Source organism: Salvia hispanica, chromosome 4, assembly GCF_029641045.1.
Source record: "Salvia hispanica isolate PSC_SH4W2 chromosome 4, Shi_PSC_v1, whole genome shotgun sequence".
NCBI lineage: Eukaryota > Viridiplantae > Streptophyta > Magnoliopsida > Lamiales > Lamiaceae > Salvia > Salvia hispanica.
The window spans coordinates 40,683,734-40,708,377 of NC_142695.1; the positions used below are offsets into that span (position 1 = coordinate 40,683,734).

The 24,644-nt window shown below is 34.7% G+C and overlaps 5 protein-coding genes across 5 annotated transcripts; 4 read left to right on the plus strand and 1 right to left on the minus strand.

Moving 5' to 3' along the window:
- The first annotated feature begins 3,782 nt into the window (after positions 1 to 3,782).
- LOC125196327 (BolA-like family protein) lies at positions 3,783 to 4,305 on the plus strand. Its single transcript, XM_048094798.2, has one exon. It carries the CDS (start codon positions 3,823 to 3,825, stop codon positions 4,132 to 4,134), a length of 312 nt encoding a protein of 103 aa, XP_047950755.1. The 5' UTR covers positions 3,783 to 3,822; the 3' UTR covers positions 4,135 to 4,305.
- A 6,783-nt stretch (positions 4,306 to 11,088) lies between these two features.
- Positions 11,089 to 12,131, plus strand: LOC125195144 (uncharacterized). The gene has a single exon (XM_048093337.2). It carries the CDS (start codon positions 11,217 to 11,219, stop codon positions 12,009 to 12,011), a length of 795 nt encoding a protein of 264 aa, XP_047949294.2. The 5' UTR covers positions 11,089 to 11,216; the 3' UTR covers positions 12,012 to 12,131.
- A 2,098-nt stretch (positions 12,132 to 14,229) lies between these two features.
- On the plus strand, positions 14,230 to 19,042 carry LOC125196009 (dehydrogenase/reductase SDR family member FEY-like). Its single transcript, XM_048094348.2, has 8 exons — positions 14,230 to 14,558; positions 16,175 to 16,295; positions 16,577 to 16,694; positions 17,027 to 17,163; positions 17,676 to 17,777; positions 18,112 to 18,204; positions 18,324 to 18,396; positions 18,503 to 19,042. Exons 1-8 carry the CDS (start codon positions 14,302 to 14,304, stop codon positions 18,760 to 18,762), a joined length of 1,161 nt encoding a protein of 386 aa, XP_047950305.1. The 5' UTR covers positions 14,230 to 14,301; the 3' UTR covers positions 18,763 to 19,042.
- Positions 19,043 to 20,041: 999 nt separating this feature from the next.
- Positions 20,042 to 22,983, plus strand: LOC125196912 (kinase-interacting family protein-like). Its single transcript, XM_048095576.2, has 3 exons — positions 20,042 to 20,237; positions 20,716 to 20,845; positions 21,817 to 22,983. The coding sequence occupies exons 2-3, from the start codon at positions 20,737 to 20,739 to the stop codon at positions 22,848 to 22,850; spliced, it is 1,143 nt and encodes a 380-aa protein (XP_047951533.1). The 5' UTR covers positions 20,042 to 20,237; positions 20,716 to 20,736; the 3' UTR covers positions 22,851 to 22,983.
- Positions 22,953 to 24,523, minus strand: LOC125196913 (uncharacterized). The gene is made up of 5 exons (XM_048095577.2): positions 24,018 to 24,523; positions 23,812 to 23,861; positions 23,546 to 23,633; positions 23,198 to 23,314; positions 22,953 to 23,122 (listed from the first exon to the last, which is right to left on the minus strand). Exons 1-5 carry the CDS (start codon positions 24,474 to 24,476, stop codon positions 23,072 to 23,074), a joined length of 765 nt encoding a protein of 254 aa, XP_047951534.1. The 5' UTR covers positions 24,477 to 24,523; the 3' UTR covers positions 22,953 to 23,071.
- Positions 24,524 to 24,644: the final 121 nt, after the last annotated feature.

Sequence of the window (24,644 nt, forward strand, 5' to 3'; positions counted from 1 at the left end):
CTATCCAAGTATGAAGCTCATCACAAGTTAGCCACCCCTCACCATCTTCAATCTAGTGTCCGAGTAGAAGTTTCAAATAGAAATATTAAGAAAAATTATTGAGAAGGTTGTCAAACCATTAAGATTGAAAATTTTGGATAAGTGGCATATATGCGTGTTTGTGTTCAAGAATTATTTATAAGAAAAAACTGTCTATTTATTTTTGAAGTAGTAGTAAAATTTTATAGTTTATTTATTTAGCATTGGAAATTTATAGCGCAAGAAACTCATAACACAACTGAATTTATAGTGTTGGCATGAAATTAACCCAATCCCCATAAATTTGGTGTGAAATGAGATATTCCATCTGTCCCCTATTCTTTATCCACTTTATATTGGGCACGGATTCTAGGAAAGTGAATTGAAAATGTTACTAAGTCTCATTTTTATATATTAGTTGTATAATAAAATGTGAGTGAAATGTGAGGAGTTCTTAATATTTACTACTCTCGTTAATGATAAAAAGTAAAAGTGGATAATAAAAGGGGGACGGGCGAAAATAGAAAAAAGTGATGACAAAAAATGCAGAAGGAGTGTAAACTTTATCATTTTGGTCCTAAACTTTATCTTTTGAATTTTTTGGTCATGTACATTTCAAATCGGATCACAATTGGTCCTCCGTTAATAAGTCCGTTAATACTTAACAGTCAATAATTTTAATCACAATTTTGACTAACGTAAACAATTTGTAATGGGATTACCAACTCCTAATTATAATCTTAATTGTTTTAAGGATATATCATTTAAAATAACCAAATAAGATTATTAAAAAAGAAAATAAAGAGGAAGAAACAATATAGAACACTCAGAGACGTCTTTTGAAAAAAAACGAAACTTCACATCTTCCTCCTTCGACGACGCAATTGTTGGGCGAGCGGCGAGCGGCGGGACCAATCGAGCGAGCGGCCGTTTTTGTTCTCAATATTTTCTGAGCGGCGCGGCGGCGAAGGCGGTCTCGGAGACTACGGTGGCGGTGGCGCAGAGAGAGGAGGAAGAAGATCCGGTGAAATTGGAGGAATTTCTCAAAAAATCGTAGGTCAGAGTGAAATTGGAATTGGTATCCAGATATTTAGCAATAGATGAGCTGATATAATCGCGAAGGAGAAATCAGTGAGAATTTAGGGAATTTATGGTGAAATCGAATTGCGCGGGAGAGAGGAATTGGCGTGAGGAGGAGAGGATCGAGGGCTAAGATAGCTTCCCGTAGGTGAAGGAAGGGAGGAGATTCTCGGAGGGCAGGCGCTCTTCCCCTTCCCGTTCTCCTTCTCCATCTAGAGTTTCTTCCTTCTACCGATAAACTAGCTTAGCTCTTGTTCCGCCGCCCGTCGCTCGCCCAACAATGGCGCCGTCAAAGGAGGAAGATGTGAAGTAAGACGTCCAAGTGTTTTTAAATCGTTTCTTCCTCTTTATTTTCTTTTTTAATACTCTTATTTTGGTATTTTAAATGATATATCCTTGAAATAATTAAGATTATGATTAGGAGTTGATAATCTGATTAAAAATTGCTTAAGTTGGTCAAAATTGTGATTAAAATTGTTGACTGTTAAGTATTAAAGGAGGACCAATTGTGATCTGATTTGAAATGTATAGGACCAAATAATTCAAAAGATAAAGTTTATGACCAAAATGATAAAATGGACATATATTCAGGACTAATTTTGACCTATACTCGTTTTATTACTATTTAATTTTCATTACTTTTTACATTTTAATTTTAAAAGTTACCACTATTACATTTTTCTCCAATATAACTATTTATTTTTCATTACTTTTTACATTTTAATTTTAAAAGTTACCACTATTACATTTTTCTCCAATATATGTGAACATATATTTTGATTTATTATTTGAAAATTGCTCATTATTTTTATTTTTTATTTACTTATATTTGTATTTATAAATAATTATAATTATTTAGGAAAAAATATACTATCTCCGTATCGCATTAACTGTCACATTTACTTTTCTGTACCCGTTTTGTAAAAATGATAATAAATAGTTAAAGTAGAGAAATACTCGTAAAGTAAGAGAGAAAATAATGTAAAAAAGATTCTTGTCTATCTTATTCTCTCTCTTATTTTACTATTTCTCGACTTGAACTATTTATTAAGTATTACTCCCTCCGTCCCGGATTAGGAGTCACTTATTGTTATGGCTTGGGTTTTAAGAAAGAGTTGAAGTGTGTATTAAATGAAGTGAGATGGTGGAGTGTGTAATAAATGAAGTGAGTTGGTTGAAGGTGGGTCCCTTTTTGACTATTTGGTTTTTTATTTTTGTTTGGTTTATTTTAATGTAGATAATGACATTTTCATGTAATTTTGATGAACAATGGAGTAAAATTGTAATATCAAATATGGAAAATTTTAAATGTGACTCTTAAACTGTGACGGACTTTTATGGCAAAAAGTGAATCTTAATCTGGGACGGATGGAGTATTTTACAAAACGGGTGCAAAAAAGTAAATGTGACAGTTAATGCGTGACGAAGGTAGTATTATTGTAGCTCTATGAGTTATATACTACTCCATAAGTTTCGGAGTTAAGATAATACTCCCTCTGTCCGCGAATAAAAGTCCCGTTTTTTCATTTTAGTCCGTCCGCGAATAAGAGTCCCGGTTCACTTTGAACATAAATAATAATAGGGTCTCACCTTCCACTAACCCATTCCACTCACATTTCATTTAAAACTAATATATTCAAGTGGGACCCTTATTCCACTAATTTTTTTTTTCCTCCCACTTTTCTTAACATTTCTTAAAACCCGTGCCGCTCATAAATGGAACTCCTTATAGCGGACGGAGGGAGTACTCAATTTTATGACCATTCCATATAAAATTATCAACAAAAATATACTACTATATCCGTCCTATAAAATTAAACACTTTTGTAATTGTATAAATTTTAATACACATTTAATAATATAAAAAATAAATAGAAAGATAAAGTAATTAAAATATTATTAATGAAGTAATCTTTTTGAAGAAAAGAATTAAAAAATTATAAATAAACTATTTTTATAAAATAAATTAAATAAAAGAAATTATATGTTAATGGACGTGGGGTTTATTATCGAAAATCTTTTCAGCCCTATTGCTAGAAAATTTATACTCCTATAAAAAAAATAAGTACTCCCTCCGTCCCGAATAATTTGTCACATTTTTTATTTCGGTTCGTCCCATATAATTTGTCTATTTCACTTTTTACCATTTTTGGTAGTGAACTATATATACCATTAACTCATTCATACTTACATTTTATGTACTCCCTCCGTCCCAAGATAAGTGACCTACTTCTTTTGGGCACGAGATTTAAGGAATGATATTTAAATAAGTTAAAGTGGAGAGAGTAAAGTATGAGAGAGAGAAAAGTAGAGGAGAGAAGAGAGAATAAAGTAGGTGGAGAATAAAGTAAGAGAGATGACTTTTTGCTAAAAAATGGAAATAGGTCACTTATAGTGGGACACCCTAAAAAGGAATACAAGTCACTTATCTTGGGACGGAGGGAGTATAAAACTAATATTGTACTATATAAAAGTAGGACCCACATTCCCTAACTTTTATAACTCACTTTTTATTACATTTGTTAAAATCCGTGTCCGGTCAAAGTGGGACAAATTACCCGAGACGGAGGGCGTATTAACTCAATTGATCTTGCATTCAAATAGTCTGATAACTTAATCTAGTTGGGTTGATCCCAAATTCCCAATGTGTATAACTAATAACCCAATTCTATTTTATTTGGTATAAATAAAAATTGAGTAATTGAATAAGTATTGGACAGTAAAATGGCGTCGCGAGTGGCGATTTCAAGGGCGAGTCGGATCAAGACGAAGCTCGAAACGGCGCTGCAAGCCGCCGTTCTGGAGGTGGAGGACGTCTCCCACCAGCACGCCGGCCACGCCGCCGTCAGACATATGGAAGGCGGCGCGCAAGAGACGCATTTTAATGTGCGAATCGTCTCCGCCAAATTCCAGGACCAAAACCTAGTCAAACGACACCGTATGGTCTACGACCTCCTCTCCGACGAGCTCCAATCTGGTTTGCACGCGCTTTCCATCACCGCCAAAACCCCTAAAGAAGCTGGCATAGATTCTTAATTCAAATTAGCATGCTTCTTTCTTCCATTTATTCGACTACCCATTTTCATATGATTCAGAATTTCAGATTGTTGCTTAGATAGATAAAGGCCGAGTCTTTGAAATTCTGAATTTGATATCTGATTATTCAGTTGATAAATGAGACATCAAAATCTCTCCATGGGTTTTTTATGTTGTGTAGCTGGATTTATAGAAATTGACTTGCTTGAGTTTTACTCATTTTCTGTTTCAGTTTAGGTGAATTGATGTGTTATACTTATGGTGTCTGGATTTAGTTCATTATATTTGTCTGACCAAAGAATAGTGTACAACAATATGGGATAAACCAAAGTGAGGTTAATCTAGGATTATATCAACTATAGTGGTGGTGTGAGATGTATAATCTTGAGATAAAATATAATCTTGATGGAGACGGGTCAAGATACTTTGTCACATGTCGAGCTTTTAAGAAAACAACATGGCCTTTGGGCACAAACAAACATCACAACCGAACAACCCCTTAGTAGACAAGAAGATCTAGTGAAGGTATCAGTTCATGAGCTCTGTTAGTCATTTGTATTCCATGCCATGAAATTTCCCCTTGTCGCAATCAGCATCTTCCTGCACTAAAATGCTTGTGAGTTGTTCGATTACCCGTGTGATCTGGTGATCCCTCTTTCTGGATTTGCATCTTAGGATTCAGTGGGATGCAACTTACCAAGGGTGCATTCTCTTTGTGTGGTCATGCTCTGCGTTAAATTGTTGCATTTTAGGTACCTTTTGGTTTCGTTTGCCATTGAGGGCATGGAACTGAGTGGCTTGTGAATTCCTTTTTAGTTTGTAAGCAAGAATTACACTATTTACTGCATCAATTCTGTGGTATTGCAATGTGATTACCAGTGAATGTAGGAAAAAACACTGATAACATATGGTGAGAATGAGTAGTGATCAACTGTTTATCTTCTTTTATGTGGAAAACTGCATATTGTGCTTCAATACCACCTAAGTTTAATATAGTCAGGATCTGAATTCATATATGATACCTCATGTGATATACTACTAATACTATATCAAGCTTATTTGTTTACCTATATATATGGTGCCATGTTTTCCCTTTTTCTCCCTCATTTTCTTTATGGCTTATAACGTGCAGGAGAGATGGTTAAGACTTGAGTAGTTGCCTCCATTTGTATATTTTTCATCTCAAATGATGTCTACTACTAGGGGTGGATCAGTATGATATATTGTATTGAAACTACCATATCATATTCATATATATCATATTGTAAATTTGGTATGAGTAAAAACTAAACCCTTACTTTATCAAAATTTTGGGTATGCCTAATTTCAATATTGATAACGTACCGTCTTTTCAGTATACCATACCGAAATTTGGTAAGATATATTGCAATTCCATTATACCATTACATATACTTATATTATAAATATATTTCATAATTCATATAAATAAATATTTGGTATTCGTTGTATATATCATTTGTACACTACTATATTAATGTGGGTATATACATTGTATACTGTTTGCACGGTATGTATTGATGTTGCTATGTACACGCGTATATTGATGTTGCTATGTACATGGTATCTTGTAAATTAAAGGCAAAACACATTCTTAGGTCCTTATACTTTAATCAAAATGTTCATTAGGTCCTCGTACAATTTTTTCATTTTAATAGGTCCTTATACCTTTCTTATAAATTTCATCACATCCTCGTACAATTTTTTCGTTTTAGTAGGTCCTTATACTTTGATTATAACTTTTATTAGGTCTTTGTGCAATTTTTTATTTTAAGATATTCTTTTACTTTTATCTTAGATAATAATTTATATTTAATTAAATTTAATGAACCTTTTAATTTTATTATTTAACTTATCTTATGATTATAAATATTCAGGGAAACGTATCTTTCAATATAAATTTAAATAATTAATTGAAAATTCGGATTATTCTTAAAAAAAATTTCGATTTTAATCTTCAATCATCATGTTAAGCTTTTTATTATTCTCTACAACCTATTGAGATTATTGGATAACAAGATGATATTATCTTTATAGGCTATGCTAAATTAAATAATGGAATATTAAAAAGTTCATTAAGTTTAATTAAATTTAGATTATTGTCCTAGATAAATGTAAAAAAGTCCCTAAAATAAAAGATTGTACAAGGACCTAATGAAAGTTATGATAAAAGTATAAGGACCTACTAAAACAAAAAATTGTACGAGGACCTGATAAAAATATTGTGAAAAGTATAAGGACCTATTAAAACGTAAAAAATTATACAAGGACCTAATGAACATTTTGACTAAAGTATAAAGACCTAAGTATGTATTTTGCCTAAATTAAATTAAAGTATATATCGAAATCATGGTTTACTGCGGTATGCCGGTATATGAAAATTCTATCGTATCTAAACCTGTTAATAGTGTATCGTATCGTATTAAAATAATCATACATGGAAATTTTAATATTTTCGGTAATTTTTCATTATGACAAGTTCTACTCCCTCCGTTCTTAATAATTTGTCACCTGACATGAGTTTTAAGAAATGTAATAGAAAGTGAGTTGGAAACGTTAGTGGAATGTGAGTCTTATTAAAATGTGAGTGAAATGTGGGTTCTATTACCAAAAATGAAAAAAAATGTGTGAAAGGTAACAAATTTTTAGGGATGGATTAAAATAAAAATAAATGATAAATTTTCAAGGCCGGATGGAGTAGTGTTTTTTCCAGTCTCATCAAGGGCTAGCAAAATTTAATGGATCATTTCGGTGTTTAATTAAGATATGTTTAAATTTCTGGAATATTATAAAAATAAATTAGTGTTGTTAATAAGATTGATGCATGATTTAAGGGTGTAATTGAACGATTTCATCGTACTTACAGTAGATTACACTTTAAAATTTAGATTTAAATTTAAACATCCAACATTTATCTAAAAATAACGCAGTACTAACTACTATGAAGAAAATTACTGTATTAGTATTTTCTAAAACTCATAATTGGAAGAAAAAAAAAAGTTAAGTAGGCCAATGTGCTTATTACTACTAGTTCAAGTATACAAATTACAAACGAACGTAGTACTATTAACAAATTTACTCACAAACTAATGTGACAGAGTAGTTTAGAATTCAGATTTGACACACTTAATAAAGAGGTTTAATTGAATGGGTTAGGACAAGCGATTATCAATATAAGATCTTAGTTTTTCAAAGCGATTATCAATATAAGATCTTAGTTTTTCAACTCATTTGGACCTAATCTAATTTGGTTACATGTTACATTTTCAATTTAGTTATGCTATTTTGGTTCGAGTCGGTGCAACTAGATTAAAGTTGAGTGTAACAACTAGAGGTGTAGGGATATGTTTGTTTCTTGGATAACCACACCCCAACTCCACTAATGCAAATCATGATACCAACCAAGTAATGGAGAAACAGCACAATGGACCCTGCGATAGTGCTCATAATAAATTGATGGATAATTCTTAAACCACTTTATTCAGACAGCCTGGTTTCTAATCAAATTGCTAAAAGTAAACCCCTTATCACAGTAAAAAAAATTTCTCACCTTTCTTTGTATTTATTCCACTTCTCTCTTATATCCATTATTTGTCCATATTTATTCAAATTTGATGTATAAGTTCGGATGTTGCAAATTTATTTATATGTCGTCGCAATTCATTGAATTGTGGAGATATTTAGAAATAGGAAGAGCCACGATCAAGCTGATCACTTTAGCAAAATTTTCTCCTTTCAATAATTTGAGGAGGTCCATTCAAAATTTGAAAATGATATATTGGCCCTACCCTTATCTTTTTCCCCCACCAAATTTGGTTCCACATACACTTGGAAATGCCCTATTGAATCAAATTTGTGAAGCATGTGTATATAATATAGATACACAATGATGATTTATTTAATCTTTAACAACAAGACATGAGCGATCCTTTTCCCTTTGTCTGCTTCCATTATTATTTTGGAGTGCATAAAGGGTTTAAACAATAGTAGCAATTATTGACATAGAATATATTTTATTGCTATGGAATATATAGTTGTGCTCTTGAGGTGGTTGTGAAGCTACCTTGCATTTTGAAAAGTCTATTTCTCTCCATATTGCAGTCAAATTTGGAGGGGAAGACATGCAATAAATTATTAGGATGGTAACTGAGTATGAACTGAAACATTTTTTTGTTATATTTCCCTTGTATGAACTAAAATGATCTAACTTATATTCGTGATATATAAAACTTGACCTATATGATTGGTTATTCAGTTATGTATTGATTTAGTGACTGGACTAATAAGCTCATATATTGACACACAAGCAACCCCTATAAGCTAGTAAGTTGAATTATTAGATTCAATTTAGTACTATCGGTTTTTCTAAATCAAAAGTAAATAGTGAAAGGTCAACTTGTCCATTGTGTTCTTTACTTCAGAACAAACTATTTTCAAATTCAAATTTAAGTCAAATCAAATCATTAGAAAACTCTGTATATAATTGGTTTAATTGATTTATATATCACGATACATTGCATTGCTTGTGCTGCTTGGCTTGACTCTTTTATACAAATAGATTCTCTCTTACAATTAATTGTGACATGAAGTCGATTATTTATTAGTTGTCATCATAGTTATGTTAGATTTTAATTAATACTAGTAGTACTACTATTCTTTTTAGTATACAACATTACATTAAGTTATAGTACTAAGTAGTATGTAGAAGTAAGGTAAAATTTAAAAATGAAAATGAACAAAATGCGAATCTCAATCTTCTATCTGAAAAAACACTAGATTGCATTTATATATATTCTAAACTCTAAAGCAATAATATTACTCCACATTACATATATTTAATATTTTGTCAGTAAAAAACAAAATCTAAGAGGAATGGAGAAATTTTGTTGAGCCACCCTACCCTATACGCTACCCCTATAAATTAGTAACATCTCAATTTCAACATTGCTTTTCCTTAATTCTATTCAAACACGTATAAAAAATTTAAAAGCCACGGCCGCGGCCGCTCGGTGGTGGCCCGCCACCGCTACCAGCCACCACTATGTATTTCTTCATACATCTAATTGTCACATTAAAAATAGGCTTAGTACATTATTTAATACAGTTAAGAATGCTTAGTACATTATTTTTAAGTACATCATTTGTGCTCCAATTATAAGTGTCTTTATTCTTAGTGGCACAACTAGTAGTTGACAACTATGTAATCAACTTAATTAAGAGCATTTTTCTCTACGTTCTAAAATTTGGCAATTTTTCAAAATAAATAACAGATGTACTTAATTGTGTCTCCAAGTTTGTGTGTTTGTAAAATGAGTTTGTGATCATATCATTTTTGTTTCCAAATTAATGGAGTCACCAACTTAATTTAAATTGTAATTCGATTTCTATTAATCATTTATATAGCTCGGTAACACAAGCTATTTCTTCTCATGCCCTCGATGGTTAATCAGGATAATCTTAATTATTTCTATTCTCTTACCATTTGATACCTTGTTTTTATAGTACTGGCAAGACATAAAAAAGTTATTAAGAATAATAACTTTTTATATCAAGACTAACCGGATTTTATATCAACTATATATATAAAACCTACACATATTGAGTGTTGACGCAAAAAATTATAATTCAAATTTAAAATGTAAAAGATTAATATCATAGGTAATGATAATTTCTTATCAGAAAATAACTTTTTTGGATAATAATAGATAACTATAATATATCATACTATATTACTTTATTACATTATTTCCCTTAAATTAAATATATGAAAGACATAGTAAATAAATCAAATTTCGCAAAACAAGATTCGTTTATGTAGTAGATATTTTTATAAGTTTATGTTTATACTTAAACATTAGACCTTCGAGGTCTTTGATTCGCTTTTGTGATTAAAAATTAAAATAAAATAAAATATGCTTCGTAGTTTGTTATTCTTCATTTTTATTCATTTGCTTTCTTTTAAGTAAAATAAGGAATATATACACTTTTAATCTGAATTGTCTTAGTTGGTAGGGCGTATAACACCTCATAAACGTTCAGATTTCATTTGGCATTTGATTATCTCGAAAAGTGGAGTTATGCGAATCACACGAGTTGTTAATAGTACTAAACACGGTAATGCCATCTAATTAATATCTGTATCTGTATATCCTTAAGACGAAATTACAGGAAACAAAAATTAATTAATATTCAGGAAACACACTCCTCATTATTGTGCACACACCCCTAAGTTGTTGTCATTATGCATTATATTATAATATGTAAAAACTAGTATATTACTATATTTTAAACACATTTTTATAGCCAATAATTAATCTTGCTAAAGTTTGATGGACCCTTTTGACAAGTTGGCAACAACACTAAGTGAATTTTCTTTTCATTATCTGCAGACAGCCTAATCCTCCTCTATTTTGTGCTCTCTCATATTTGAACATTTATCAAAACCCTAGCTATTTTCTTATTTCTTTATTTGTCTCTCTAATTTTGCATGTCCCCCCATATGGACAATCATATTTATACGAAATCTTATGCTAATTAACAACATGTATATATTAATTATTCAAATTAAGAAAATAATACGTCCGTACGTATACATAAATATGTACTCCCATAAATCATAACATATATCTTTCGCAATAAAGGAAGAAATGACACAAATTTGAAGTTTTTAGTCGCTCAAACTTAGCATGCAACTTAATTGAACTTGTCCCTAATTTTGATGAAACCACGTCTTATCCATCAAACAAAGTTCAAAAAAAGACAAGACACAAGAGAGGTTAACCCTTAATCAATCATGGAATAATTAGTTATCAATTTTATAATAGTCTTGTGATTATTCAAATCCATTCTCCTCTCCACTTGCTCCCTCCTTTACTACTTAAATAGGAAAAAGGGTATGGTGGTTTTGTTTATTACTTGTGCGCATATATATATCATGTATAGTAGTTAAGCCCCTCTGCCTCTCCCCCCTCCCCCTTCTCATCTCCATTACAGAGACTCAGTTTTTCCTCACCATAAAAAAATTCTATACAAGTTTGTTTTTGGTTTTTGGCCTTTTTTGTATCATGGCTAGTTTTTGTCAAGTGAGTTATGTAGAGTCCAACATCAGTGTTATGCAAAGTGCAGTGAAGGCCATGAAGCTGCTATTTTTTTCAGCAGGCCTATTTTCCAGTATGGTAATGGTGAAAGAGGCATTGGTCCCCTTTTTGTATGAGATTTTTTTACCCAATCTCGTAGCTTTTTGGAATTCATTTAGGTATTTCTTGTCTTCTCCTCTATATATTTGTATCATCATCAATTCCGTGGTCCTGCTCATAGCAGCCACCTCCTCTACTTCCCACAACAACGACCACGACCACGACCATGACCCTCCACCGCGCTGGGTGGAGGTGCCACATCCAGAAGTCGAAGAAGAAGCAGAAGCAACAACGTTAACATTATTGTCAACAAGGAGTAGTGAATCCACCTCTAGTGAAATTGATGATTGCATTGGCACAGCACAAGCTAGTAGTGATATAATTGATGAGATGAAGAGTGAGGCGGAGGAGGGAGAAAGCGAGTGCACGATGGAGTCGACATGGAAGACGATAGTCGAGGGGCAGTCGAAAAAGCTGAGCAAGAGTGAGTCTGTGCCACCGAGAAGGAAGGTGGAGGAGCAGAAGGTGATGAGGAAACTGGAGACGTTCAACGACAGGGCGTCGATAAGGCGACTAGGCGGCCTAAGGAGAGATCCGTCGGTGGATGTGGAGGCTTTCAACAAACAAGTTGAAGCGTTTATCAACAAGTTCAACCAGGATATGAGATTGCAGAGGCAAGAGTCTGATCAGAGGTTTTTAGATATGATCAAGCGAGGACTCTAATTAATTTATTTGCCTAGCCAGCTTGTGTTTTGGTTAATGAACATTGTTTTTTGTTTGTTTCATGTAAATCTTGATGGGAATTGTAGATGTAGTTGCAGTGTTTAATCTTTTCATTAGGTATATAGTTTCTCTCTTTCTCTAAAATAAGATGTGTAGAAGCTGGTGGGTGGGACAGTGACATTCCAACACAGGAGGGAATTCATAATTCTTCATATTAATTACTACAATTATTACTTAAAGTTAAACCCACTTTTAATGTCGAATTTTCAGTGTTAATAAGTACTAGTACTATTCAAGAGTTAGTTTTAATGGGCAACTTTTGGCACGAGTGTACTAAGTAGGATAAGTCAAGTTGTTGACGTAGTGATAAGTAATAACTGTCACGCCAAGCATATATGTGTCCTCCCAAGAACATGAAGTGATATTTTCCCAACTTATGGCATGCCTATGTTTCTTTGCCGGTCACCCGTTAACATTCCTCTCTTCTTTATATCTGAATTCACCGAAGTCGTTTATAGGAATAGGAATGGCAAATCGTGTGAATTGGACAATCTGATAACGACTTAACTCAATAAAGCTTAACCCGAACATGACTTATTAAAGAAATTGTCAATCCGAACACGAACTTGACCTACTACTTTCAAACCCGAACACGACCTGAATCCAACACGAACCTGTTAATGACACGATATAGTATGGGTTGCCACCACATGATACCGACCCTGATATTACACAATGAAAACCTGACATTACACGATTAAACCTATGATAAAAATATGATTTAAACCTGATTTACAAGAACTTAAAAGAATAAAAGTAAAACAATTTTTTTTTTAATTAATATTAATAAAAATAATGAAAATAATAATATTAATACTCTCTCAGTTCCACTCAAGATGTCCACATTCTTGAGTGACACATGATTTTATGAGGAATTATTAGGTGAAATAGGTAAAGAGAAAAAAAATAGTTGAATATTTTAATGAGAAGAGAGGAGAGAGAGATTTGTTGTAAATATAGAAAATGGACATTTTGAGTGGGACAAACTAAAAAGAAAAAGTGGACATCTTGAGTGAGACGAATAGAGTATTTCTTAATGGGTTATCCACATCAAACCCAAACCCAACCCAAAATTATCGGGTTCTTAATGGATCAACCTAATAAAGACACGAACCCAATAAGATTCGACTCAAAACTATTAATTTCATAAGGATTCGTGCCGTGTCAAAAAATTTCAGCTATAGTCATTAATACACGAAGTGAAGATGAATTAGAAGATATTGAATTCTAATTCAATTCAAAATCTTGCGTTTAATTGATATGAAATGAAATTTTAAAAGAATTGTGCGCACACATTGTACGCACACATCAATGAATACACATTATATAAACACACAATACACACACATTAAATGCACCCAAATACAACACACAAAAGTAATATAATTCACCATTTTAGAAGTTTGGGAAAAATTATGTCCCATATAACATGACATATTTCTATTTCGTGTTTTACTTTCATATTAATAGAGTATTGATTAAATTCTTAAATATAATAAAAGAATTAACCCTAAAACTTACCATGTGCCATCTCACCCCCTCATTTTCATTTCACTCTACCTCTCTCTGTGTTATCTCCTCTCACTCTGCCGCAAACATTAAATTGAAACCATCGACACATTTCCTTATGTCGTCGTGACATCGTAATTACTCACACCACAACGAAAATCAATATGAAAGACTCTCAGCATCTTGAATGGTTTGCAGGTTCAGTCAATAAGGATTTACTCTTTGATTGTCATGATCACACTCTTTGAATGATATATTCACTCTTTCGCTATATTTTCTCGTGCCACTACTCATGAATAAACTAAAATCAAAATAAATTTGTAAAACATTTTTATAATTACATCAGAACCTATGGAAAAAGTAATAGTACCATATGATTCACATCAAATTACAGCCATAATTTAAAAAATAAATTCCTAAACTTAGTGTATTTGATTAGTTCCTTTTTCCGTTTTCAAATTTGAAAATTGGCCTATAGATCGAAATCGTTTTCTTATCATGATAAAAAAAGAAAAGAGGAATACGATGCTCCTCAAAATAAAACAAAAATGAGGAGAATCTACCAGCCTTAAACTCTCAGCGGTCACGATTCCATCATGAAAATTAATCGACCGCCCAAACACACTCACGCACTCCTCATTGAGTCGTTTCTTTGGAATCTCCCAAACTATACATACACACCTTCATTGCTTTGCCGAAAGCTCCTCTCATTGAGTGAGTAATGGCGACGCTTTCATCTTTATCGGAGAAGGGAGATGATAACGGAAAACCACCGCAGCAGGCAGTGGCACAGAAGGCGAAGAAGGAAGGATTAGGGTGGATTGAGTGGCTGATGGGCTGGTTCTACCTCGCCTACGAGATGCTGTTTCAGAGAATCATCGCCAGCAACGTTCCGAATCCAATGCTCCTGCCGCCGATTAATGATCTCACTTTCATCGTCACCGGCTCCACCTCCGGCATCGGCAAGGAAATCGCAAGGTTTTTTCTTCACTTGTCGTTGATACCTTTTGCTATTGCTGTTTTTATCCTTAAGTTTAGTGGTTGGATCCTTTTTTTCCAGTTGTGATTGAGTGAGTTTGGGTTCATGTGGCTGGATTGTTGACTACTTTGTGATGTGGATTTCGGAATCGGAATTGATTTGAGGAGATTTAATTGAATGTATTGGATGGAGTAACTAGCTGAAATCTTGCAGGAATTTGGTTATTAGCTATGGATTTCTGAAATTGGTGATTTCTTTTGATTATTTGTGGAATCATAACATGTTTTCTAGGCATTTGCTTTTCTGCATATGCACCCTTCTATGGGATTGAGTAAAGTATAAACTCTCATGCTCACTGTACAAATTTGACTGCCAATTCAGTTATTTCTCTAATCTGAAAACAAGACATGATAGTTGCATTTGCCCAATCACACTGTGCGGATCATCCACGTGTGTTTGTCGTGGAGTTCTAACTTTGATTTGCATTTTCTAGTTTATTTACTTGATACTTTCTTACATGTTGGTAAACTAGAGCTGTTAGTTTCTCCAATTAATTGTTTTTTACTTGCTTCAATTACGCTTGGACAAGTTGGTACATATACTTGCATATATGTGCATTCTGTAGCTCATTTATTTTGAATAGAGGTAAACTAGCTGCATTCATTTGATGAAATGTTGAAGATTGGAAGTGTTTGAAATAAGAATGAGATTCTCAACAACTGTTTGATCCCTTTTTCCAGCTTTGATTGAGTATGTTAGGGTTCATGCGGGTGGAATGCTGAGGTCCTATGCCTGTTTGGCACCTTATGATTTGGACTTTAGAATCGGAAGTGATTTCTGGAAATAAATTTTGAATGTTTTTAATAGATTAACTTAGCTGGAAATCATGTAGGAATGTGGTTAATACTTGTGAATTTCTGAAGTTAAAGATTTCTTTTCTTCAGTCTCTGGCATTTGCTGTTATAGTGATTGATTTACTATGGTTGCAGTTCAGATTGAGTTATCATCTGCATCGTGCATTGATCAGCCAGCATTTTCGAGCTGGCTTTGTAGGAATTGGATTTGATGATTTTGAACCAAAAAAAGTACATATTCTAAAGCACAAAGTTGAATAGGGAGTACTCCGTATTAATTAATCTCATAATCTGCATAAAGTAGATGATCTACCTGCACTCCAATGTGTAACAAAGTGTCACTGAATATGGAACTACTTGAGTCTCAGTGAGCTCTTTCTGTCATTAATTTGTCCAATAGGTATTTCGGATAATTCTGTCAGAATTTAACAAAAACAACAGGTTTCATCATTCAATAACACTGGAATAAAAACTCACAATCTTAGAATTTTTAAACAAAACTGTAAAATTTCCTTAAAAAACAGTTGAAAAATGTAAGCAGTAAGTTGGCAACCCTGCATCAGTTCATAAGAACAGTGGATTTTTATTTTTCTCCAGATTTCTGTTAATTAGTTTCCGACATTGTCTGTTATAGTGATTAGTGTACTATTGTTGCTGTTGAGATTGAGTCTTTCATATCGTGCATTGGTCTACCAGCATTTTGCGAACTGGTTTTGTATGAAGGGAATTTGATGATTTTCTATTATTTTATTATTGCACAGGCAATTGGCAGAAGCAGGGGGGCATGTTGTGATGGCAGTAAGAAATACAAAGGCTGCTAATGATCTGATAAAGAAGTGGCAGGAGAATTGGTCCGGGAAGGGTCTTCCTCTTAATATCGAGGTACTTAATGAATACACTGAGTTCATAGTTGGAATGGAAATAAAGTCATCTAGAATCCATAATCTTATTAGGAAATACTGGGATTTCTACTTTTATTATGTGAAGTCTTGCTTTTGGAATCCCATTATCAATTGATGCATTTGGAGATATGTGAATTCTTGGCTGTTTCGGCCTTTCTATTTTATCTGTGTCTGGAATAAGGATGTATCAAGTTTGTGTTGGCTCTGCCACTCTTTTTCTAAGTATCCGTGAGTAGTTTTTTAACTGCTATGTGTTTCAAGGTTATGGAACTCGATCTTCTCTCTCTGGAGTCTGTCGCGAGATTTGCTGAAGCTTGGAATGCACGTTCGGGACGTTTACATGCTCTCATCAATAATGCTGGGATATTTTCAATTGGAGGTTTGTATATGAAGGGTCGACTTCCATATAACTATATAAGGAAACAGGCACAGACACACACAGAGGCGCACTATTTTTTATTTTGCCTTTAGTTTGACTATAATGAAGCCATGTTTGGTTTACCTATACATCGAGCGACTGCCTAGTGCCTATTAGTTGGCTCTCTTAGTTTATTATCTCCCCCTAGTAAAATATTCTAGGTATGGACAGATAACTCATGTTTCAATTGATTGTTTAGCTCATGTCCCACACATGCTGTCCTATTCTTATAAGCTGGAATAAGGTAACATGTTGAATCTTAGTTTAATTCACTCCATTACACTTCAATTCAGAACCCCAAAAATTTTCAAGGGATGGCTATGAAGAACATATGCAAGTGAACCATCTAGCCCCAGCACTGCTATCAGTATTGCTTTTGCCCTCACTTATTAGAAGCTCGCCCAGCCGCATTGTCAATGTGAATTCTGTTGTAAGTTTTATGAGCACTTGTACATTATACGTTTGGGCATAAATATCTTCCAATGTGACAAGAGTATGTATTCTTTGAATGTTGTTATGATTCCACCAGGAAGAACATTGACAATTCTGCTTTGATAAAATTGAGCACTCTGAAAACTTGCATGTTTTTTGTAGAGAATTTGTTATTATATTACAAAACTTAACAACACATGAACCTAATGTAAAAAGAATGCACCTGGTCTACCCTGTTTTGGAACTTTATTTGATAGTGAGAATGGACTACTATGAGGTAAGTATTATCATTTCCTGCACAAAGAAGCCTTCACTTGTAAGAGCAGAAAGTTGTTACTTCTTGCTATATAAGCAAATCACTGAAGAGGAAAAAATCTGTACGGGAATAAACTAATGAGATTTTTTTAGTTTATCGCTTTATTTTTGTAGTATTAAATATTAACTGATGAGAACTGTACGCAAGACTACACGATAATGAACTGAACATGATTTCATCTTGTGTTTGTGCAGATGCATAACTTAGGATTTGTTGATCCAGAAGACATGAATGTTACATCTGGTAAACGAAAATTTACAAGTATGGTTGGGTATTCGAGCAGTAAGCTAGCACAGGTACTTTCTAATACTAGCTTTAAAATTTAGCAGTTATCTACTAAACTTTTTACTCTAATTGTTTCTTCTTCTTTTTTGTTTGGTTGCACATTCAAGCGGATCTGCAGCAATTTAACATTCAAGTGTTTTTAGATTAATGCTCCCAATAGGGAAGACAACTCCTTTTTGTGGCTGCTTTTCAAATTTTCTCCAATTTAGCGTTGAAGTTTGTAACCCGTGATTTTAGTTGCAAAATTCAATATTTTAGTTGATTACATCTTTCCTTTAAGACATTTACTGCCCATGATCTTCTGTTTTGCTTCTTCACTCATAGCCTCTAGATTTGATAATGCAGATCATGTTCAGCAGTGTCCTTAACAAGAAACTGCCAACTGAAGCAGGCATAAATATAGCATGTGTTTCACCAGGAATAGTCCACACAAATGTTGTAAGTTTCTACAAGATCCTAGCCACTGAGGATCTTGCCAACTTAAATGATTGGTTAATTGCTTTTTTTTTTTGCATATCATAGTAGTTCACAATAATATGTGAAGACTCCAAATGTAGGCTAGGGATCTCCCGAAGATTGTTCAAGCTGGTTACCAATTAATTCCATATTTTATCTTCAGCCCTGAAGAAGGTAAATGCACTGACATTTGAATTGCGGATGACTTGCTCTGCAACATGAAGAATTTAAGTTGAAATGGTACTTGATAGCATCTAAGTAGTTTGTACGAATATTACAGGATCTAGAAGCACTCTTTTCGCAGCCACTGATCCCCAACTTGCGGACTACACGGAATCACTGAAATCAGAGGATTGGCCTGTCTGTGCTTTCATCAATCACGACTGCCGACCTGCAAACCCTTCGGAGGAAGCACACAACGTTGAAACTGCATCTAGAGTGTGGGAGAAGACACTGGAACTAATTGGCCTACCATCAGATGCAGTAGAGAGGCTTATTGAAGGGGAAGAAGTTAAATGCAGATACTGGGCTTCTGAGTAGAAAGTCTATCAAGATTCAACTTTTGCCATATCATTCACCATAGATGACACGTTAGCTGTTGCTGAATTAAAAGAAGGGATTTATCTTGCTATATCTGGGCTGCCATATTGGATGTATGTGTATGTTAACAATTTAGCAGAATGTGTTGAATGATTTTGTTGTGCGACCAATTCTTCTAGAATTTGCAGAGTTTTTATGTTCAAGTTGAAAGACTTGACATTTTTCATGTGTTGAGAATCTTGAGATAGTTGACCCAAAGATTGATTTGTTTCTTATTGAATTGTGGTCAGGCTTGGATTATTGATTGCACAGCATATTGAGTTTTAGTGAGCTGATTAGGAATATAGTCCGTCCGTCCCACTCCGTCCCACTCAAGATGTTCTATCTTTCCTTTTTAGTTTGTCTCATTCAAGATGTCCACTCTTCATATTTGAAAACAAATTCCTCTCTCGTCTCATCTCATTAAAATATTTAATCACCTTTTTCACTTTACTTTATCATAACTATGCAATTAAAAAATGAGGATATCTTGAATGAGACGGAGTGAGTATTAATTTTGAAAAAATTCCCATCAGTTTTTAATAAATTATTAAAAATATATACATTTACTAATTTCACTTTATCTTGTAGGAAACCAGATTAATTATGTAATAAGTATACTTACTTTATACAGCAATATTTGTTAAGTAATGAATATACTTTCTTAATATAGCAATACAAGTTAATTATATACTCATGAATTAGCTCTTTTTTGAGAAACATTTGTAATACCAAAATGGCTCGGTTATCATGATTATAATTTGTGTCTACTCAAAATTACAATCGATCGTTCCCCACAGATATAATTTGTTTCATACTCCATAGATGAGGATGAGGCATAGTATACTTTTATATTGAACTGAATTCTACTGTATTTTGTCGGAGGACAATGCAGCCCCAACACATTAAACATGTCATTAATGCTGCCAAACAATCTAGTGAGTAGTGATAAAATGATTGTTTCGAGTTTTACTTATGTTAGGACGAGCATTAATAAGATGGAGAAATGGGAAATGTGAGTTTATCCCATAATAATGCACTTGGAATTTAGAATAGCTACGTGATTATAAAGAGTGAAAATTGAATTGGATTGGAGAGTATAGCATATAAAAGGTGAGAAAGAGCAAGAAAGGTTGTCCTACTTTTCATAGCTTCCATTTCCAATTTCCAGCAGCGAACGTTAGGCTTTAGGTCTGATGCATTAAATGCTAGTACGGCCATCTTTCCTACGTGGCCTCCTCCCATTGGCTAACAATCAAATCATTCTACCGCGGTTTCTTCTTCCCCTCTCTCTCTTCCATATAACCTCACTCTGACCATCCCAACCCATCCCATCCTTGTCTCTCTCTCTCTACTCAAAGTCCAACCTACTTCTCCTCTACGCAGCTCACACTGTGTGTTAGTGTGTGTGTTGTTTTCAGCTCGAAATTCTTAAGGTATCAAGTAGATATGTATGAAATTATGAATGCATTATGCACTTCTTTCTTCATTTTTGTTACTATGTTTTATTTTTCCTCCTTCGAGCAAAATCATGCAAAGATTCAATTTTTATGTAATTTTTCAGTCCTTGAGAGAGATAGAGAGAGATTGCTAGCTATATATCTGTTGATTTCTTTTCATCTGCTATAATCGCAACACAAACAAGCCCAGAAATTGAGGTTGGAAAGTGGTGTAGTGTATAATGTATTTGTTGGTTCATCATTCAATGTGTTAGCTACAGTTGCAGTATTAAATATATCTGCTCATTTGTCAGTCTCACACACTAATAAGATATAAACGCCGATTTGGATGCGAATTATGACTGCTAATATATTTATAATGAGAGGCAGTATTCTGGGATCATTATCTGTAACATGAATTTCTGCATACAGATATGTGAAGTTAATTTCTTAGCTCAAATTTTGAATGCTGTAGGGACCTTATCTGTCTCCTAAAATGGTGGCCAAGGCTGACAAAACTGGCGCCGGAGACCCCTCCCCCATTCACCAATCATCTCGGAGAAAAGGCTTCAACAAACCATCTTGGCTTCTTTGTGCCATTGCTGGTAAATTCCTCTTTTAATCTTGTTTCTCTATTTTATGATAAAGATTTGAATTTCCAAACTTATTTTACTTTTTTGGTTAAGCATTCAAATTTGAAACACTGAAAAGCATCATATAGATTCTTGGATGAATAGGAAATGAGATTATATTCCGAGACTAATTCAATTTGTAAGCTAGTGCAGAAAAAGATGGGATTTTTGAATTTCAATTTTCAATTGCATCAAGTGGGGCCAGGATGGTTTCTTGGCATTTGCTTTTCTGCATATGTACCCTCATAGATATTGAGTAAAAAAAATACAATCTTGACATGTCATTTTCAACCCCTACAAAAATACATCTGACTCATAAAAGTTTCTGTTCACAAAGCTACAAACTTTACCATCTTTCGCTCATCATATTAGCAGAGCCCCTTATTTTCCATTGTTCAAAATTTGAACGCTTTTGGCCAACTAGCTTTTATTGCAGATGGAATATGATTTTGTTCTGATTTTGCCTCTCAGTTTCTAATCCCATGTGTTCTGCCCACTGTGGCTACGTCAGATTTGATGCCTTTTTTCAAAATCTTGTGTACATATCTATGATTCTGACTCCTTGTGATTTTTACACGTGTATTAACATTCTCTCTTTTTATTTGTAAAAACCATAACTTTGCCAAGAAATCCTTATTCATAAGGGCATCATCCATTAATATTTCAAGCTGGATCATATCATGTCTCATTCAAGAAATGCCTTATTACACACTGCATATTCATCACTGGACTACATTTTTTCTTTAATTACCTGCAAATTCAAACACATGGTTAGGAAATAAAAAATGCAATTATAGGCCCACGGAAGATTTATAGCAGGACTATTTGAATTTCAAATGAAATCCTTTCTTCCTCACCTGGGGACCAGTTTTCAACTGCTTCCTTCCAAAAGAGAAGGCCAACATCTTTCATTTAATGCCAATCGAATTTTGGGTTTTGAATAGATATGGACGAGAGGATGAAGATGCTGACAAGGAAAACTAATAAAGGAAAGAGTCCTGATAGTTTTTCTGAAAGGGCTAATTCTTACTACCACGAGCGCCCTCAGCTTCTGGCGCTGCTTGATGACTTGTACAACGGCTACCTCTCGTTGGCAGACCGTTACTGCCAGGTACTTGCCAAGAACCAGCAGCAGCAGAAGCAGAAGCTCCACAGTCGATCCCCTTCCCCTAATCTGCGTGCCAAATTTGAAGATGCGGCTCAGACGGATGAAAGGGACACTGGAGAAGTCATTGATTCTGATGCTGAGAGCTCACTGTCTTTCCAGCCTCCAACTCTGCCACCTGTTGAAACAAAAGAGGTTGATGCTGATATGATTGTTGCTGACTTGATCATGAAGACGGTGGAGTATGACATTGTTCAGAATGAGCTGACTGTGGTGGAGAAGAGGTGGAGTGAGTCGTCAAGGAAGATGGATCTGCAGAAGAACTTGTTGGATGTGCTGGAGTCAGAGAGGTTGATTTTGCTGAATGACAACACGACACTGGGTTACAGAGTGTCTGCATTGGCAGAAGAGAACAAAGGGCTGGCCTCTGAATCTATGTTCTTGAAGAGGAAGGCGGCCGAGCTAGCTAGGTGTGTCTTGAAGACAAGGGAGGATCACAGGGTTTGCATGCTGAGTCGGAAGATTGAGGATCTTCAGGGGCAGATTCACGGGTTGGAGAAGAGGAATAAGGAATATTACGAGCAACTTGTGAAACAAGAAGAGAAGAGCATCTCTAAAGGGTTGAAGAGTAAAGGTGGAGAAGAGGTCAACTTGGAAGAGTGCTTCCAAGTAGGAGGTGGTGGTGTTGGAGCTATCAGACTGAGTAAATGCTTTAGCTTCAACGTCAAGAAAACAGGCGATCAGCATGCAAAAGGAGATCTGAAAGCAGTTGGAGATCTAGATGGCAGAAAGGCTTCCAAGTTGTGGGATAAGGTCAAGAAGTTTGATTTGTTCCAGTGTGGTTCTCACTTTGACGCTGCTACTACCACCTGAGACATGAAAAGGGCAACAATCCCTATCCAAACAATAGTATAGCACTTGCTACTTAATATCATATATATATATATGTAGTATTAGAATTTCTGCTCTGGAATATGCAAGAAATGAAGTGACTTCTTTATTGATTTCCATAGTTTGCAACTTCTAGAGTTTTATACAACAATGCAAGATCTAGTTATGCTAGTTTGAATACACAATTCCATCTGAAAGAAGCTTCATCCCAAAATTGCAGGAGATAATTTATCTTGAAGCTTTGCTATTCTTGCCTGAAATGAGAATAATCCCAGAATGCTTATATAAAGGTAGTATGTGTGTCATAATCTGACCAAAACGAACAGTACCTTGAATGACTTTGAACGACGAATGGATGGGTCTAAATCTAAAGCAATTGAATAGGACTCCTCAGCTTTGTCAAATCGATCCATAGCCATATAAACATCACCTTCGCAAAGATATGCCTGTAAATATAGCCTTGGTGAATCTTTTCATGACCAGTCAGATTTCAAACAAGTGAGAATAACAGAAGATTGAATAACACTCAGCAAAGTAATGAAGTTGACAAATGTCTTCTACTACATATCCTTCTAATAGCTCTGAAATAGAGAATATACATTGTAATATCAATAAGTAAAATCATATATAGCCAAATCTGATGACAGAATTTCTCCACATTCGAAAGCCAAACTTACCTGAGGATAACAAGGTGCGATAATCAAAGCCTCTTTAACGTCCTCAAACGCTCCACCTATGTCTCCCATCGCCAACCTTGCAGCTGACCTGATAAAAGTACGCAATTCTATCATATTCAAATGCAGCAAGTCAAATAGGTTGAGTTTCAACCGCAAATCATTCATACAAGTCAATTAGTCGAAATCAGGCAATAAACATCTCAAATTCCATAGCAAATATGAACCGACTCCCATTTGGAGACTGAATGAAGCCAGAGCTCACAAACCTTTCCTTGTACATTATATGCAAACCCCCAAATGGTCTGAGCTCTATAGCCTGCAAAGACGAGATATGCGCGAATATGAGCACTTCCCACTTCCACTCAGAAACATTCATATCACAACTTCAATAGCAAAGATTCCAATTTTCCAACACACATTCCCACAAACCATAAGCAGTAAATCACAGCTCGATAACGAGTTAAAATTGTACCTGCGACAGCAAAGCAAAAGCCTGCGCAAAATCAGCCTGGGCCATCTCATCATCAGCTCTCTTCCTCAACGCCAGCGCCTCCAAACACTTGCTCTCAGCATCGCCATTGTCAGCACCGCAGACAATTGCCATGACATTTGCGGCCTTGCTGGGGGTCCCACAATGCCCCACGAACACACCCCCTGGAAGGATCACGATATTGGGGCCGGCGCCGCACCGCCCGAGGCACCCGCATGAGTTCACCGTTACAAACGGCGGCGCAATGCCGGAGAGAACTTGCAGAGCATCCAAAGAGCCCTGCTTTCTGCAAGTCCTGTTTGTGCACACTCTAATTTCGAGCTTTTCCTTCTTTTCTGAAGATGATGAAGCTTTTGGTGTGAATGGGTTGGGTTGTTTTCTGAATTTATTAGTGGAATAGAGGAGCAAATGGGAGGCGGAAGCAGTGGTTCTCGCTTCCATCTTCACTCAATTCTCATGGAGGTGATAATTGAATTGGAATAATTAGGGCTTGATTTGGGATGGCTATAACGACGTCGTTCCAGATAAGGTTGTTTAGTTCAGCTGCATATTTTTACCCTTATTATTTGTATAGGCTATGATTTTGTAGTTTATGTAATCGAACACAAG

Bases quoted from the DNA above. Each gene is read 5' to 3' on its own strand.
- LOC125196327 (XM_048094798.2), top strand. From the start codon at position 3,823: ATGGCGTCGCGAGTGGCGATTTCAAGGGCGAGTCGGATCAAGACGAAG.
- LOC125195144 (XM_048093337.2), top strand. From the start codon at position 11,217: ATGGCTAGTTTTTGTCAAGTGAGTTATGTAGAGTCCAACATCAGTGTT.
- LOC125196009 (XM_048094348.2), top strand. From the start codon at position 14,302: ATGGCGACGCTTTCATCTTTATCGGAGAAGGGAGATGATAACGGAAAA. The intron at 16,695-17,026 runs GTTTGTATATGA...ACTTCAATTCAG, and splicing joins TGGGATATTTTCAATTGGAG to AACCCCAAAAATTTTCAAGG. The intron at 17,778-18,111 runs GTACTTTCTAAT...TTGATAATGCAG, and splicing joins CGAGCAGTAAGCTAGCACAG to ATCATGTTCAGCAGTGTCCT.
- LOC125196912 (XM_048095576.2), top strand. From the start codon at position 20,737: ATGGTGGCCAAGGCTGACAAAACTGGCGCCGGAGACCCCTCCCCCATT. The intron at 20,846-21,816 runs GTAAATTCCTCT...GGTTTTGAATAG, and splicing joins GCTTCTTTGTGCCATTGCTG to ATATGGACGAGAGGATGAAG.
- LOC125196913 (XM_048095577.2), bottom strand. From the start codon at position 24,476: ATGGAAGCGAGAACCACTGCTTCCGCCTCCCATTTGCTCCTCTATTCC. The intron at 23,634-23,811 runs GTTTGTGAGCTC...TACTTTTATCAG, and splicing joins CATATAATGTACAAGGAAAG to GTCAGCTGCAAGGTTGGCGA. The intron at 23,315-23,545 runs GTAAGTTTGGCT...CTATATTTACAG, and splicing joins TCGCACCTTGTTATCCTCAG to GCATATCTTTGCGAAGGTGA.